This window comes from Gymnoscopelus microlampas (assembly GCF_963454915.1).
Source record: "Gymnoscopelus microlampas genome assembly, chromosome: 14".
NCBI classification, from domain to species: Eukaryota; Metazoa; Chordata; class Actinopteri; order Myctophiformes; family Myctophidae; genus Gymnoscopelus; species Gymnoscopelus microlampas.
The window spans coordinates 35,923,005-35,937,782 of NC_139951.1; the positions used below are offsets into that span (position 1 = coordinate 35,923,005).

The 14,778-nt window shown below is 44.3% G+C and overlaps 1 protein-coding gene across 5 annotated transcripts in view; it reads left to right on the forward strand.

The window, feature by feature from the left end:
* The window catches only part of adkb (adenosine kinase b), a 118,472-nt gene that overhangs the window by 22,042 nt on the left and 81,652 nt on the right, over positions 1–14,778 (forward strand). For all 5 annotated transcript variants that reach the window (XM_084078519.1, XM_084078517.1, XM_084078518.1 and 2 more), the window contains one exon: positions 2,575–2,653. In XM_084078519.1, coding sequence (XP_083934645.1) covers positions 2,575–2,653 — 79 coding nt within the window. The remainder of the gene's footprint in view (positions 1–2,574; positions 2,654–14,778) is intronic.

A 14,778-nucleotide genomic window follows, 5' to 3' on the forward strand; every position in this document is an offset into this window, starting at 1 on the left:
GTCCCTTGGCTGCCTTCATGTTATAAACACCCACAGTGCTCAAATTCTTCCTCTGTCAATGAGTCATAACAGGTGTCTCAGGAAGGATTTTTTTTCTTCCCTCGGTTAGCATATTTTCCACTTGCATGGAAAGTTTTTTCTTCTTTATTAGGAACATTCTGCCCTGGGTAGACCCCCCCCCCCCCCCCCAACACACACACACACACACACACACACACACACACACACACACACACACACACACACACACACACACTTCTCTCTTGTGTTGAGACATGATATGCAGACTTTCTTTGAAGCAGAAAAGGTTACTTTCACACTTCTTAGAAAGTCAGCCGTGTCTGGTTAAAGTAGGTGCTGAAGTATTGAAACACCTTTAACTAACATTTGCTGCTAGGCTGTGGTGCAGTAAGTCATACATACTGTACATGGTGTAAGTTAACTGCCACCTATGCATCTGCAATTATTTAAGATAAATTCTCAGTGTTAGAGTGGACACGGCTTATTCCCCCTGTTCAACCGTAGCATTGAAGCTTAACTCGACCAAACATGGAACCTTTGTCCCCTGAGTTCATGCTGAAAATGTTTGTTTCTTTAAACCATGTGAAGGGAGAGGTGTAGGCATTACATAGTGCAGACTTTACATGACCGGGGCCTTGGGGGACTAGACTTGGCTATTTTTCTAAACGGCTCCCTCTGACTCAGTTCATTTAAGGTGGAATTACACAGAAAACCAGTAGGGAGGGTGTGGTGGACCTTGAACCATTTACCATGTCAGTGGAATTTCTCCCCGGTGTAAATACACTTTCAAATTGCCGTTTTTCAATTTGTAGTTGGGGGAAACAAAATAATAAATAAGTCAAGGAGCCCCTAATGTGGCACATCATCTTGACTGCAGTGAGGTCAATTTCCTTAGCCGCGTGGACACGTTTATATTGCCAGCCCTCTGGGAGGCTGTTTGTGCGAACGATGTGTAAGAATACACATTATTCATGTTCCCGGCTCTCCAGATAGAGGCTCCATCTCTGTGTAGCTCAGGCTTTGTATCATGTTATGTCTGAAGCATTGGAATATCCGCTGCTATTGAGGTTTGTGATGGAAAAATACAATAATGATAGAAGTAACTACAGCGCTGTACGGTATACCCCAGGGGGTCTCAGTTTTTTTTTGTTGCTTGATAACACCGCAATTGTTTACTACCAGTTCCCCAAAGTCTTCTCTCCTTTCTTTCTTTATTGTGTTTAGTCTGTGTGTTGTCATTCTAAATCTTGCATCACGGACGGTTCAGACAGCAAACATTTCGTCAGATGTGGTCTCTCCCTAAACAAGTTATCTCAAATATAAGTCGATATGCATGTGAAACTTGTAAAGCCTGCTGGCTGAAAACATCACCTAAAACAGAGATGGTACAGTACACAGTAAAATCCTGAAAGTTAATTTTACTCTGAGAGTGCACCAAAGGGACCCGTAAGGGTTGGTTCCATTTGTTACACTATCAGAGTTATAAATGGCTAAATTAACATTGAGGATTTTTACTGTGTAGGATCTGCCTCTCTGCCAAAGAGATTACAAGAGTCTTGGCTTTAGTACAGTCATGGCATCTGAGCGAGCAGTTCAAATTCTCTTATAAATGACTCTCCCTGCTCATCTTGCTTTAATATGGCTAACTACAACCATGTGGGGAAATGTTCCTTTTTCGCTTTTATCAAGCTGACATTCAGGGCTCAAGTGCCTCTTTTTAAGTCCAGCAGCATTTGTGGTGAAGTATCCCCATTTAACAAAATCCAGCGTTTCCTTCGGTCATTTCATTTTTTCCCCCTTCTCCTTTTCAAGTTTACATAAACAACTTTCACCTGGGATGTCAGAGTTGGCGCACAGTATAGTGTACGCCGCCTCCACGTTTGATCTACTGTAGTGGCAGAACTCTCCAGACTACTTCACAAGCAATAAAACATGGATTGTTTGATACTGTACGTTTACTCATAATAGATGGCAAGATTGAAATTAGGTGCTTGATTAGTCAACAAAAAGGACTATGACTCACTGTCGGCTTCAGTTTCCCTGCTAAGAAACACACTTAACAGTCACTTATTCTATTCCACAGATCTTACTAAATGCTATTTAAGCATGACTCATTTATTGTGCTTTCCAAACACAACATCCAAAACAAAGCTTTGTTTTCCTCTCTTTTTTTTTATAAGATTGACATCAGCCCTGTGGAGGTCGCGTAAACATAATTTTACTGTCTCCATGTTTACAGCTGTTCTTCAACTGCATTTCTAGAAGAGCTCCCCATGGTCTCTTATTGAATAAGCGATGCTGCAGAACCATCTTAAATTACCCCTTTCCTTCTCCTTTTGCATGTTTTCAATGCACTGAGTCTTGAGAACAGGTACACCCAATTCTGGTCCACATTATGAGTTGGCTATACTGTAACTTACCAGGGGTTGAACCAGGCCTATATTATTAGCTCTGGTCTTGAGTTTCCTGTTTACTGACTCTAAGGCATGTGGTTAACCTTCAGTGTTGTCTGCACATAACACTTCTCATTCTTTACTTTCTGTGTGTTTTCAGGTTTGAAGAAATTGTCAAGAGCAGCAAAGTTGAGTATCATGCTGGTGGTTCCACCCAGAACTCAGTGAAAATTGCCCAGGTTAGTCATTTCTGGCCTTCTGAAGTGTGCCTGAATGTGTTTAGAATGTACAGTAGTGTGCCTGTAACCTTAGATTTGTCAGCTAGGCAGCCCAGGGAATACAGTGCAGAACTGCATGGCGCGTTGACATATTACAGTTTTAGGCGGTGCAAATTCATCAGACCTGCCACGGAAAGAGAAAGGAGGGAGGAGGGGGTGGGGATTCATAATATTTGCAATGTTATCTAGTCGGCCTAATTTCCTGAGACATATCAAACATCAATTAGGGAGAATTACAAGTAGATGTAATTAACATGTCACAACATATTATATCAAACAAACGCTGATCATCTCCCTTGCTGTTACGCAGATTTGAGTATCTAAAAGAAATTGGTGATTGGCCAAATCTAAAATGGCAATCTGAACTCAAGAAGATTATTCTCTGAATCTTCTTTTTTTTTTAATATACAGACTTTAATAAGTCTGTAAATTTGACATGCAGTGATTAGTTGCTGATAAGGCTTTGGTCTGCTCACAATAAACAAAGAAAAAAGCTTCCAGCTGAAAAATAAATTCTCTGAGTGCAGAAGCTAATTGACAGGCTGATGTTTGTGAAAGCACAGCCATTTCCTTGTGTGTGTGTTTTTTTCTCCTCTTGGTTCGTATGTCAGTACTGTGTGTGTGTGTGTGTGTGTGTGTGTGTGTGCGTTAGAACGAGAGAGATAGCAAGAAAGAGAAGGAAAAGAAGGCAGGCCCTCAGGCTGCCAGCATCTCCACGCTTTGGAGACAGTAAACATCCTTTTTAAAAAGAGCGCAGAGCTCTGCACCTCCGTGCAAACACTCTTTAATTATGAAGATCAGAAGCATTTGCATAAACCTCACTCACTCCGGCTGCCATTAGCTGCCAACTCGATTTTATTCTCTGAGCACCCCTCCTTCCTCCTCCCCCTCCGCACCTCATTTCTTTTCAAAAACATTAAAATGTACGCGAATGCATTTCGTAGGGGGGGAAAAAAACAAAGATCTGGTGGGCTCACTCTACCCACTTGAGCCAGTTTTGTGTCGATTACATCCTTGAAATTTCCTGAGCCCAAATTTTTCGACAGATTATTTCCAGCCTCTTGTAGCTCGTTGGAGGCATTACATTTACTTTGGCCTCCTCAGTTAAGACGTAGACCTTGACGAGGAGTTTTCATGTTGTATTTAAGGAGACATTGAAGGAACTGCCCTGGGGTGCTTTTCAACTCCCATGTGAAATCAAATGGGGAAGGGGAATCTTGTTATTCAATGTCAATGCTGAAGGGAGAGTCTTGATGTTCCCCCTACCCTCTGAGAAGCATTCGCTCAGCTAAATTGGACTCATAATGGCGCGGTGGAACCTGAGTCAAACTGCATTCTACTCTGTTTATTTGCCTATTTACCCCCTTCAGAGAGAAGATGCGAAGCCCATTCTGAAACGCTCAAGATAACAAGGGTGTCAGTATACTATATACCTTGAAGCACTGCCTTTTCCAGATCTCACTTTCAGGTTATGGCGTTCTTTTAAGAAAAATGTATAATGCATAACTGACTCCCAGATTATCACATTGTAGCACCTGCAATATTTGAAACTTCAAAACCTGCTGTATTGTGGAAGCCGAACCTTCAAACACGATGATATGCACCGCAGTGCTGAATCCACATCAAAGGGCCTTTGCGACTAAATGAGATGCTCCATCCAGGGCAGGTTTGCTCAGGAGCACCATCGCCGCTGGAGGAGAGAAATGTTCAGAGGCCTTGCACAGGAATCACTGCGCACGCTGGGAAAACCCAGGGTGTGGGAGGATCAATGCCTTCCCCAGTAGAACACTCCTTTCTCCAAAACCCAGCCGCTTCATCTGAGTTGCTAATAGGTTAAATACTCCCCCGTTTCATTCTAGTTTAGATTTCTACACCGTCAAGGAAAAAAGCAACAACAACAACCCGGCTTAAAGGAGATGCAGAATCGATGGTAATTGGATTTGGTAAAACGGGAATTGACCAAATTGAAGCTTAGATGGATTTAAGTATTGTTTTCCGTTAACCACTGTCTCTCGGATCAGGATCACTCACCGCAGTGTTTTTGCTAGTCGTCAATTGGTTGCACTCGGCGTGCTATCTTTAGCAGCGGGACTGTATTTGTATTTTTATTTATTTATGCTCTAACGTTACAGCTCCACTCACTACTTATCCATATTCAAAGCACACATTGTGACACATTAGAAGTCCCACGGTAGATTTGTCAACACATTGGTGTTGCTTCCTTACCTGTGCAACCCACGGCTCCCCAAATAAGCATTAGATGTTATTCGGAGCACTCCACTGACAGCCAGTAAATTTGCACGCTTGTATGCAGACCTCTCTGGCTCTTGATTCCTTCATAAACGTGAGTGATAAAAGTGGGGGGTGTGTGTGTGTGTGTGTGGGGGGACTTCAACAACAACACCATGCCCTGAAGGGGCATTCAGCATAAAGGCTCAGCTACCGGAGCTAGCAGAGCTGTAAGGTAACATATACCAGTGCTCTGTCACTCGCTCACGTGCAGCTTCATACATCAAAGGCTACTGCACGGATAGGGTGAGGTAGGGAAACAACAATCGTATTTTTTTCTCTCCTTCTAGTCATTTACACAGGCAAATCGGGAGGCGCGGGGGGGTCATGGCCATTCTGGTCACGTGACGCACGGATTCGGCGCTGCCGAGCATGCATGGTATTTATCACAGGTGACAGCATTGGTGGGAGGAGTCATTTGACTGCAGGGCTGTATCAGGAAGCGCAGTCAATTCATTTAGACGAAACATCAAAGTCTCCCAACAGCTCCTTAGGGCCCAGAGATTGAAGTCTGCGAGCGCCAGACAGCCTCGTAGGGAGTTATTGCTGCTACCTGGGAGCTAGATTATACTCTCCAAATGCAAATGGCATGCTTCTTGTAAACCGTGTGTTTTCATTATGATGCTCACAAATCTGCCACATTGACTAGTACATTACATGTTTTTTTAATGCGCAGTAAAGTGACTGGCTGTAAATCAACAAAAAATAGCAGATCTACAAGCTCACAACATGCAACGCGTGGTGTGCTTGTAGATCGTGTGTGTGTGTGTGTGTGTGTGTGCACAACCTGTATGGGTCAGTAGGGGGGGGGTTGATTGATTGTTGAATACTTTTTTGACAGAAATGTAAACCGCACGAGGTACAGTTAGACATTAGGCTAAAAGGATGATACAAAAAAGTCATAGGGAGTTGTTTCCATTGTGGTCCTATGTGGGGGGGGTTCATTGTCCTGGGGGACAGTTCACGGTGGGGGCTGATAAAAACATGTACATGTTCAACAGTCGGTGCGGCACGTGAAGTATACATCGGGATTAAGATTTCATTGTGGTTTTCTTTACCTTCCCTCAGTGCAAGTGTACTAGCCGTGAACTTGATGGGGTGGAGAAAAAAGAAAAACAGTTGTGATTAACTATGTTCTCTTTCTTTATTTAGATTTTGTGTGATGTTTGCAGCCTACTTCATCAATTCCCTACGATGTTTTAATTATTGTTTAGAAAGTTAAGGCTTTTGAAAAATCTCTCGTCTCTGTTATGGTTATGATGGCTGTTTAACATTTCCTCAAGTCTCTGCCAGTCGCGGAGAGGGTGAATGGGGCCCAGGCTTGGATGTGAGCTCGGAGCTCTTAATTGGAAACGCATGTGCATTGCGCTGTCGAAAGTTCTATTTAAAAGAGGAAAAAAACGCTGAAAAATCCCACAGCAGTACAGAAAAGGCCCTCAACAGCTCATATTTTGTAGGGTTACTGAAATCTGGATTTGATGTCTTGTTGTAGGCATTGACTTATTTCTTAGGGTGGTGTGGAGGAGGGGGTTCGGGGTTGAAAATATTCCATGACCTCATGTTTGGCTTTACAGCTCATTTTGTTAAATAAATAAAGAAAAGCAAGTTGCCTCCATTTGAATGGGCTAAAATCAAGAAATGCCTTCGTCTGTTACCACTTAGAGAAACGAGGACGGTTGAGGAGAAAAAAGGGGGGCCTTTGTGTTGAAACTTGTGCAGGAGGATGTGCTCGCCATGTTGAGAAACTCCATTCACAACGTTGCTGTTTATTGCTTACATCCTTTTCGCACTTTTGATTGACTTTGATTCAGATATTGTTTGCCTGCAAGGAGGTTTGAGGGTCATGCAGAGACTTTCAACAGCGACCTTGTTTTTTGGGTTGGGGAAACTTATTTATTTATTTATTGTGCCAGGATTTATTTGTCTTTCATTTGTTTATCACGTTGAGTGTGTATGCGAGCAGCGCTGTAGCTGAGCAGATCTCGGTGCAGCTGTGCTGAAATGAGCATGCTAATGACTGATTAAAACCCAAGCCCTGGTGAGCCTTTTAGGTACTCGCCATCGAACTGGAGCTGCTCAAGTACACCTCTGTTGATAAAAAACAAAAGCCTCTTGTTTGTTCTAAGACAGGTTAATTTTTGCCACCACCATTAGTGCCAGCTCTAAGCTGTTTTCATGACATCCAGCCTATTCTTCCTCATTCTGAAGCAGTGGAAGGTCACGGTCTATTAAGCTACTTCTGGGAGAAACCAGGAGATGCGAGCCAAATGGAATCCCCCCCACTCTCTTCTTATTTCATTCCCACCTCCGCTGCCTCCCCGACATTCCAGGTGTGCATGCGGCCTCCATTGTTTTCCCCGGCACACCGCGGCGGAAGAACGGAACGCCTCATTCGCTTTGATGAGCGATGTGCTCATGCATGGGCGTCAATGTCACCCGCCATGAGGCAGCTGTGAAGTCGCAGCTCACGTCTTGTGTTGCCATTTACTCAATGATGAAGTGGAAGCAGAGATCTCTGCTGGTTTCCAGAGACGTCCCTCCCCTCTGTCTCCACACAAGCTCCATTTCAGCAAGTGATCCTCCCATCGCAACTATATTGTGACTGTATGTCACAGTTAATACCTGTGTGTGTGTGTGTGTGTGTGTGTGTGTGTGTGTGTGTGTGTGTGTGTGTGTGTGTGTGTGTGTGTGTGTGTGTGTGTGTGTGTGTGTGTGTGTGTGTGTGTGTGTGTTAAATCTCAGGCTCTGTGATCACAGTTCTCATCATCAGAGAGAGAGAGAGAGAGAGAGAGAGATTTGGTACACCAGTAATCTATACTTATGCTATATTTTTCCCTCCACACCAAATCTCTTCTTTGAAAATAGCCACTCTACAAGCGTTGTAACTGGTGATTTGTTTTACGGTTCAGGTTAAAAACGACAGCAGAGTAACAAACATGACAGGCTACATAAGGCTAGCCTTAATAGTATGTGATGTCTACGGTTCAAGTGGTTAACAGCTGATGGGCCCTGCACTTTAGCCACGCCTCTATTGCGTGTACAGTATGAGTTTGACTTCAATATTGTCGCTGTTGGGCAGAAACCTTATCCAAAACGATTACTTTTCAGGAATTGTAAAAAAGAACCGGTGGTCCAATGGATCCAGTGTAGTTATTATTTAGTCACAAGCTCATGTTAATGCTTTTCATTGGTTAAATATTTATAAAACCCACAGACAGATATATGAAATTGATAATCTTTTCTTCTTCCCTGGTTTGATTTTCTTATTCCTCCCAGTCACGCTATGTTTGCGGCGCACCAGAGAGAAATAGCCAAAAATCTACCGCCCAGGTGAACACATTACGGCTGTAGCTAATTTGCTGTCAAATTCGCAACTTAACACATTGGGTGCCAAAACCGTATATATACGGTTTTGGGAATACAACCATTTTTTCCTTCACAGCACCAGGAGATATCATTTTCCGAAGATTTAGACTCCAATCCACTTCCTGGTTAACTTATGACTTCAAAAGCCTGTATCTCGGCTCCTCAAAAATGGTTAAAAATCCTGGCACTCAACGTACATTTTTTTAACAAACCTCTGGCACCCCAAGTGTTAATTTAATCCGCCAAAGGGAAGACGTGGGAAGTAGATTGCGACTTATAAGTATGCATTGGAAAGATGTTTGATTAACGTTGAGGGCTCGGCGGACGGACGGACGGACGGACGGACGGACGGACGGACGGACGGACGGACGGACGGACGGACGGACCGACTCATTCAATGAGTGTATCCTCTGGTTTCAGAAGCTGGCAGAGAAACTGAATGTGATGTCTCGCGTAGCGGGCCCTTTAACCACATGAATCCTAGTGTCCCTATTCTGGGACGAACATTCACCAAAAATAGGAGATCTACAAGCTCACATGTGGCATGTAGATCTGCTTTTGATTGTAGATGTATATGACCTTGTAGATCTGTTATAGATCTGCTATTTTCTGCGAAGAGATTTGGTGTAGAGGGAAAGAATCGGGGGGAACTCCGGTCACCAAAGTACAGTATATAGGGTCATTCCTTTCTAGGCTCTGGAAGAAATGATTGTACCACTGGCCTGCTTGCTTTCCTTCTGTTGGTTGTACGCGCGCCCAAGCTCCAGGATAGTTATGAGCAAAATTCAAAAGGACTTGGAGAAACAGACAGTCGTGCACATAATCTGGTTTTATTGTACAGTCAACCACTTAAAGGGGCATGAAACCCAAGGCGATTGTATAGTTATATATAGGTTAAAAACTGCAGAAAGGTAAAAACATGGCAGGCTAATAATCAACGCAGCTGCAGCTAATAAAATTAATAATGGATGTGTTAAGTTTAGGTGTGCCCACAGCCATGGTGTGCCAATATGCAAACATAGACTGTAGAGATAAATCTATATATCTTTTCATAAAGCTGATGTCTGGCTCTCCCGAGCATAACTCGGGCACCGTCTGACCGTGTGTGTCGCCGATGACCAGGGGACGTTTTTTGACGGATTGGAAGTCGTCGGACAGGCAGTTGTCCAGAACTGAAAAAACGGATGACTGTGTCTTTGGGGGGTGTAGGCATGGGCTTCCCTGATTGGCCAATGCAACTCATCAATGCAAAACTCGGCCAGATTCGCCGAGTTTGCATCACGTTTGTGCCACTGCACCAATATAAGTGGTATAGTGCACAATAGAACTCCATTCTTTTTCAGGGCAATGTATGTCTGTCCCTGTCTGTCTCCCAATTATGCCCATGTACTTTTTGCAACAATTTGCAACTTCCATCGTTCCGTTATTAGTACTACCGTGGTAATGGATACCTCGCTTTGTATTTTAACAACGGGTACAGCGAGTACTCTGATAACAGGTATAAGGTCGGGTATTGCATAACCGGGTGGGGCATGAATTCCCAACTTGCATCGTTCCCTACTTGCGTGATCCCCAACCGGTTTAGTAGTGTTAATGCATGCACATTGGCACTCCTAAAGCTAACTCACCCATTATTAATTATATTAGCTGTAGCTGAATTGCTTACATCACGGTGTACTATAAGGTCAGCCCTATGCAGTCATGTTGTATATATGTCACAGGTAGATTGGCATTCCAGGTAGAAGGAAGTGGAGCGCTTGTTTTTAGGCTCGGTGCGGGGCTGCGATGCCAGGAGGACGTCGATGACGACAACATGGATGTACATACATACCAGCTTCAGTGGCGCACTTCGATAATCATTAGACTCCCCATCCACTACCAGTGGAAGTCTGGGTTTGACTCCCGCTTGGGACATTACTTTTTCAAACAACCGCGGACTACTTTTTTTCGCCGATAAAGTATAGTTTTGGACCATGACGGAGGCGCGCCTGATTCGAATCAGCGCCGTTCGAGTTATGTACCGATAGGGACAGAATCGTAAATGATGTTGTGGGGACTGCATTTGCCCCTCTATGGTTTGCCCCATAACCCCATTGAACTGCCACTCGCTGCACTAACATAGCCCGCCAGCCCGACCCCGCCCCCTCAGGCTCGCCCCCTTGTGCGCGCGCGTGCGTGTGTATGTGTGTGCGCGCATGCGTGTGCGTGCTCGTTTGTGTTGTGCGCGTGTGCGTGTGTGGTGTGGGACTGGCTTTTATTGCCCTCTAGCGTTGGTTCTACAGAAATGCCTGGGGGGGGTACGGGCGGTGAAAATAAGCGCTTCTTTTCCATTCTACCTGGAATGCCAATAGGAGATCTCTGTATCTGTCTGTCTACCTGTGTCCCTTTTATATCCATATATGGAGATCCCGATGTCATTAGTATATGCCCAAACCCTGTGTATTGGCATGCCCATATATGGGCATATTCGATGGATGGGCGGTTCTGGACAACTGGATATCCAAACATCTCGGCGGTGGGCACCGTACTCCCTTGAGTCCTTGCCGATGCGCGGGCCAAGTTCGAAATCGGTCGGTCGGTCGGTCCCATATATGCACATGACCATATGTGCATATAGCGGTCGGTTCTGTGGCTCTGGACAACCGGATCTCATGCCTATATATGGGCATATGGGGTTTGTTTATGGTTATGTCTGAGTCAGAGTGACGTGGTCCTGCCTATATATGGGCATGTGGGTTTGTTTATGGTCATGTCTGTGTCAGGCCGGCAGACCGGTCCTCCCTTAAGCAAATTTTAATATAGATATATATTATTTAACATTTTTGACAGTTTTTGACTTAAATGACATGCCCAAAATAAGGACGCCAGGGTCAAAGGGGTTCAAGGCCAGGACTTGAAACATTGGTGCTAAGGCAGAAGAAAGCGTATAATATATTTATGGAGAAGATTTTGAGCTGTTAATATTGTGAACAATGGATCATTAAAAAGCTGAATTATCTGTTGACATAGGTCAAGTAACTGATGAATGAATGGGTGATTGTGCGTTTTTTTTTACACAACTGTTCTACATTTCCTTGTGATTATTGAATGTGTGCCCCTCTCTCATATTTCCCCCTGCAGAACGACTGTGGTGGTAGTATTTATTTGGCACATTCTCAGCATGCTCCCGCTCTCGTGGTTGGAAGTGTCGCATAGCAACTAAGAAAAACAGCTTTAAATATTTTGGTTAAAAAGGGTTTCAAGAAAATACAGAGCAGCCCGCAATTACTGTTCCTTACTCTAAAGTTCATAAGTTTAAAGAGCTCTGGTGTCACGCCACATAGTAAAAAAAAATACTTGGGGTGTGGGGGTGTTTAACTCTTAGAAATCTGCCCTCCTCCCTTCCCAAATACAATCGGGTTATATGTTGATAAGATAACACCTATAGGTATAATATTTATCAAATAAGTCCTGGTAGTTATCTTTGGTTTTGATAATTCACACCTGTTTTGAAACAAACTTCACCTCGTTGATGCAGGGACTGGGAGTGGAGCTCGCTTCACTTTTTCTTTTTTTTTAACCCAACTGAGTACCTGTGACAGGATCGAAAAATGTGTAGGTGAGTGCAAATTTGAAGTGATGTGCCTCAGGAAAACGGATGGGGATAGAGCGACGGGGAGGGGGGGCGTGCAGAGAGAGAGGGAGAGAGCGAGCGAGAGAAGGCTGGATGACGCACAGCAGGTGACAGACAGACACTAATAGTAATGGCTCTTATCAGTGCAGTGCTCGCTCCCCTCTTTTCACATGGGCTCTGACATCCTCCTCCTACTCCACCCCCTCCATCTAGCAGGGGGTGCTGGGAGCTTGCTGGGTTGTGCAGCCCGCTCAGACGGAAAGAGTCTGCCAAACACCGGTCCCCCTCACATATAAATTGCATCATTAACATCGCCTAGATTATTCCAAGCTCTCCCACCGGGGTTTGTATGGCAGCATTGGCTCAACTTAACTATTTGACTCACTGAAGACATTCGGGTTTCCTGAGTGAGCCGGGGCTGCTCAGATGTGTGGTGAAATGCAAGCTGGCTGTATGCTCTCTTAAGGTTTAAACACTTCCAAAGACTTCCAAAGGCAAACTTTTGTATGACTTTCACTCTCAGAGGCTCATTATACACTACAGTCTTAACATTGCTTTCGCTTCCCATCTCCGAGTTGCCGAAACTCGGAATTGTGAAACTAAAAGAAAGATTGACAGCCAACAGAATAGCAGGTGAAAAAAAAAGAAATGTCACGTCCTAATAATTGTCCCTATAGTTGGAATTGCGTTTTTTAGAAAGTAGCCCGTGATCCACTTCCCCTCCGAGGGAGGTCCTTTAAGCCTGATTGATATCCACACTGAAGCTGGATGGAACTCACCCCTCAGATCAGTTGGCAATTAACTCTGTAATTACTAGCCGGGGTCGGGGTTAAGCTCCGAGTTAAAGGTTGGACCAGCAAACATTTTTATATGATCCTCTTAGTCTATTATCCTTCCTCACTGCTACAAGGTTTTACCTCAGGAAGAGCATACATTACACAAAGCCTCTTGGCAATTACTCTTCAATGATTATCCTCATGCTATATAGTCCATATGATTAATCTGAAATCCCCTCTGCCCCTGTCCAACTGCAGCCCGCTCTCTGCTTACCATGCAAGTTTCATTTTCACCTGAACAAATGGCTCCTTTAGACAAAAAGTGCCAACCTTTTACTTTCACTGGCTGTTTGAAAGAAAAAAAAAGCCAGAGAGAGTGTGCAACCTCCCGCAGTAATAACAGACATCCCGACAAGGGGAAAAGGAGGGGTGGGGTCAGGGTGGCTGGTTGGGGGGGGGGTGCTTAATAGTGTTGAATAAAGGAACATTTATTTTTGTGCTTCGGCCTGTAACAGCCTCAGGAAATAGCTCAGTCTCTTGATCGGGAGCAAATCCTATTAACTTACAGTGCTCTCACTCAGGGTAATGGGCTCCACCTTGAGACTTGGGAGAGCACTTTTCCCTCTGACACGCTGATACCAGTGTCTGGAGGGCTTGGCGATGGGGAGGCGAGGCACTAGGCAAAGACTAATCAAGTCAACCAATCTGCCAGGCCCAAGCAACAAGAAGTGAGGATGTTGATATCCAACGAGCTCATTCAACAGGCCCCTTCACACGTTCTTAACCCAATACCAAAGGATCAGTGCACGGGATCAGTTCAAGATCGGGTTATTCGAGCCCCTGAGAATTGTAAAGTGATCCCCAAGCAGCTTTTCCTTTCTCAGGAGTGATCAGAGCTGTCGGCCCTGGTATAGACTGCAAGAGCCCAGCCAAAGGGAGCTCCAGGGGCCTCTATTCATTTCTATCCAGCAAGTGGGAGACTGTGTGTGTGTATGTGGTGCGTGAGAGCTCTGTGTGCCTCGTGTGTGTGAAAGAGAAACTCAATTTACAGTATGTGGGTAACCGCTATCCGAAAGCCAACTTGTAGAGAAACTCCAATATCTTTTTTTTGTTTCTTTTTTTTTGTAAAAACACAGACTTATGCAGTTTATTATTTTCTGTCAGGAATCTGATGTTTTGGAATGGCTGTAGTTGGTTTTAAAGCTGTCTCACACTGTAATTAGTCAACTGCGAGAACCATGGGAGAAATGGGAGGTCTGTATCAAAGCATAACTACTCCAATTAAAAGAGACTCTACTGCATTGGAAATTGCCTTTGTGGGTGGCAACAACCTCTTTTGCGACATCTAACATCTTTTGGGTATCAACACCTTTCTTGGTTCCCACCAAAGTCTAACCCAAAGCCATTCTGAAGGCCAATTGTTGGTATCCTGGAAATGGGTGCGTTCAACGCTATGTGACTCCACTGATGGATCGCCTCAGTCTGGGCCCACTCATAAATCTATGTTCAATGACATGTTCTTCTCCTGTCACTGTTACCCCTTGTGCTTGCTGTCATACAGCTGTCTTATGTCTGCAGAGTTACTGTGCGCACCTGTCAGCTACAATTTATGGCAGCCAATTTGCTGTGTACCATGGGAGTTGCAATTTTTTTTTACTTTTATTTTTTCCTCCTTCGCATTGCTGAAGATTTGTTTGTGCATTAGACACTGATATTTTCCTCTGTAATTTTCTTTCTCCCTGGCCGAGAGCTTGTGCATAGCAGTTTGCCTCAAATGAGCCGTCGTTAGCTTTGATTGAATGAATAATGACAAACAAAACGTTGCAGCAATTAGATATTTGTTCTATTCTTATTGTTCTTCGTTTTCCACCGGTGCTGCTAGCGCTCCCAGCTAGGATTATCGCCCCTAAAGAGGGTGCGGCAGTACAAAATGACAGCCTCTCATGTCGAACAAGTCAAGCTGATTCAGTGAATATTGAAGAGGCTCCACACCACATGTTCTTTTGCATGTTAAGGGAGCCGTGTTAACCGTGTTTTGATTT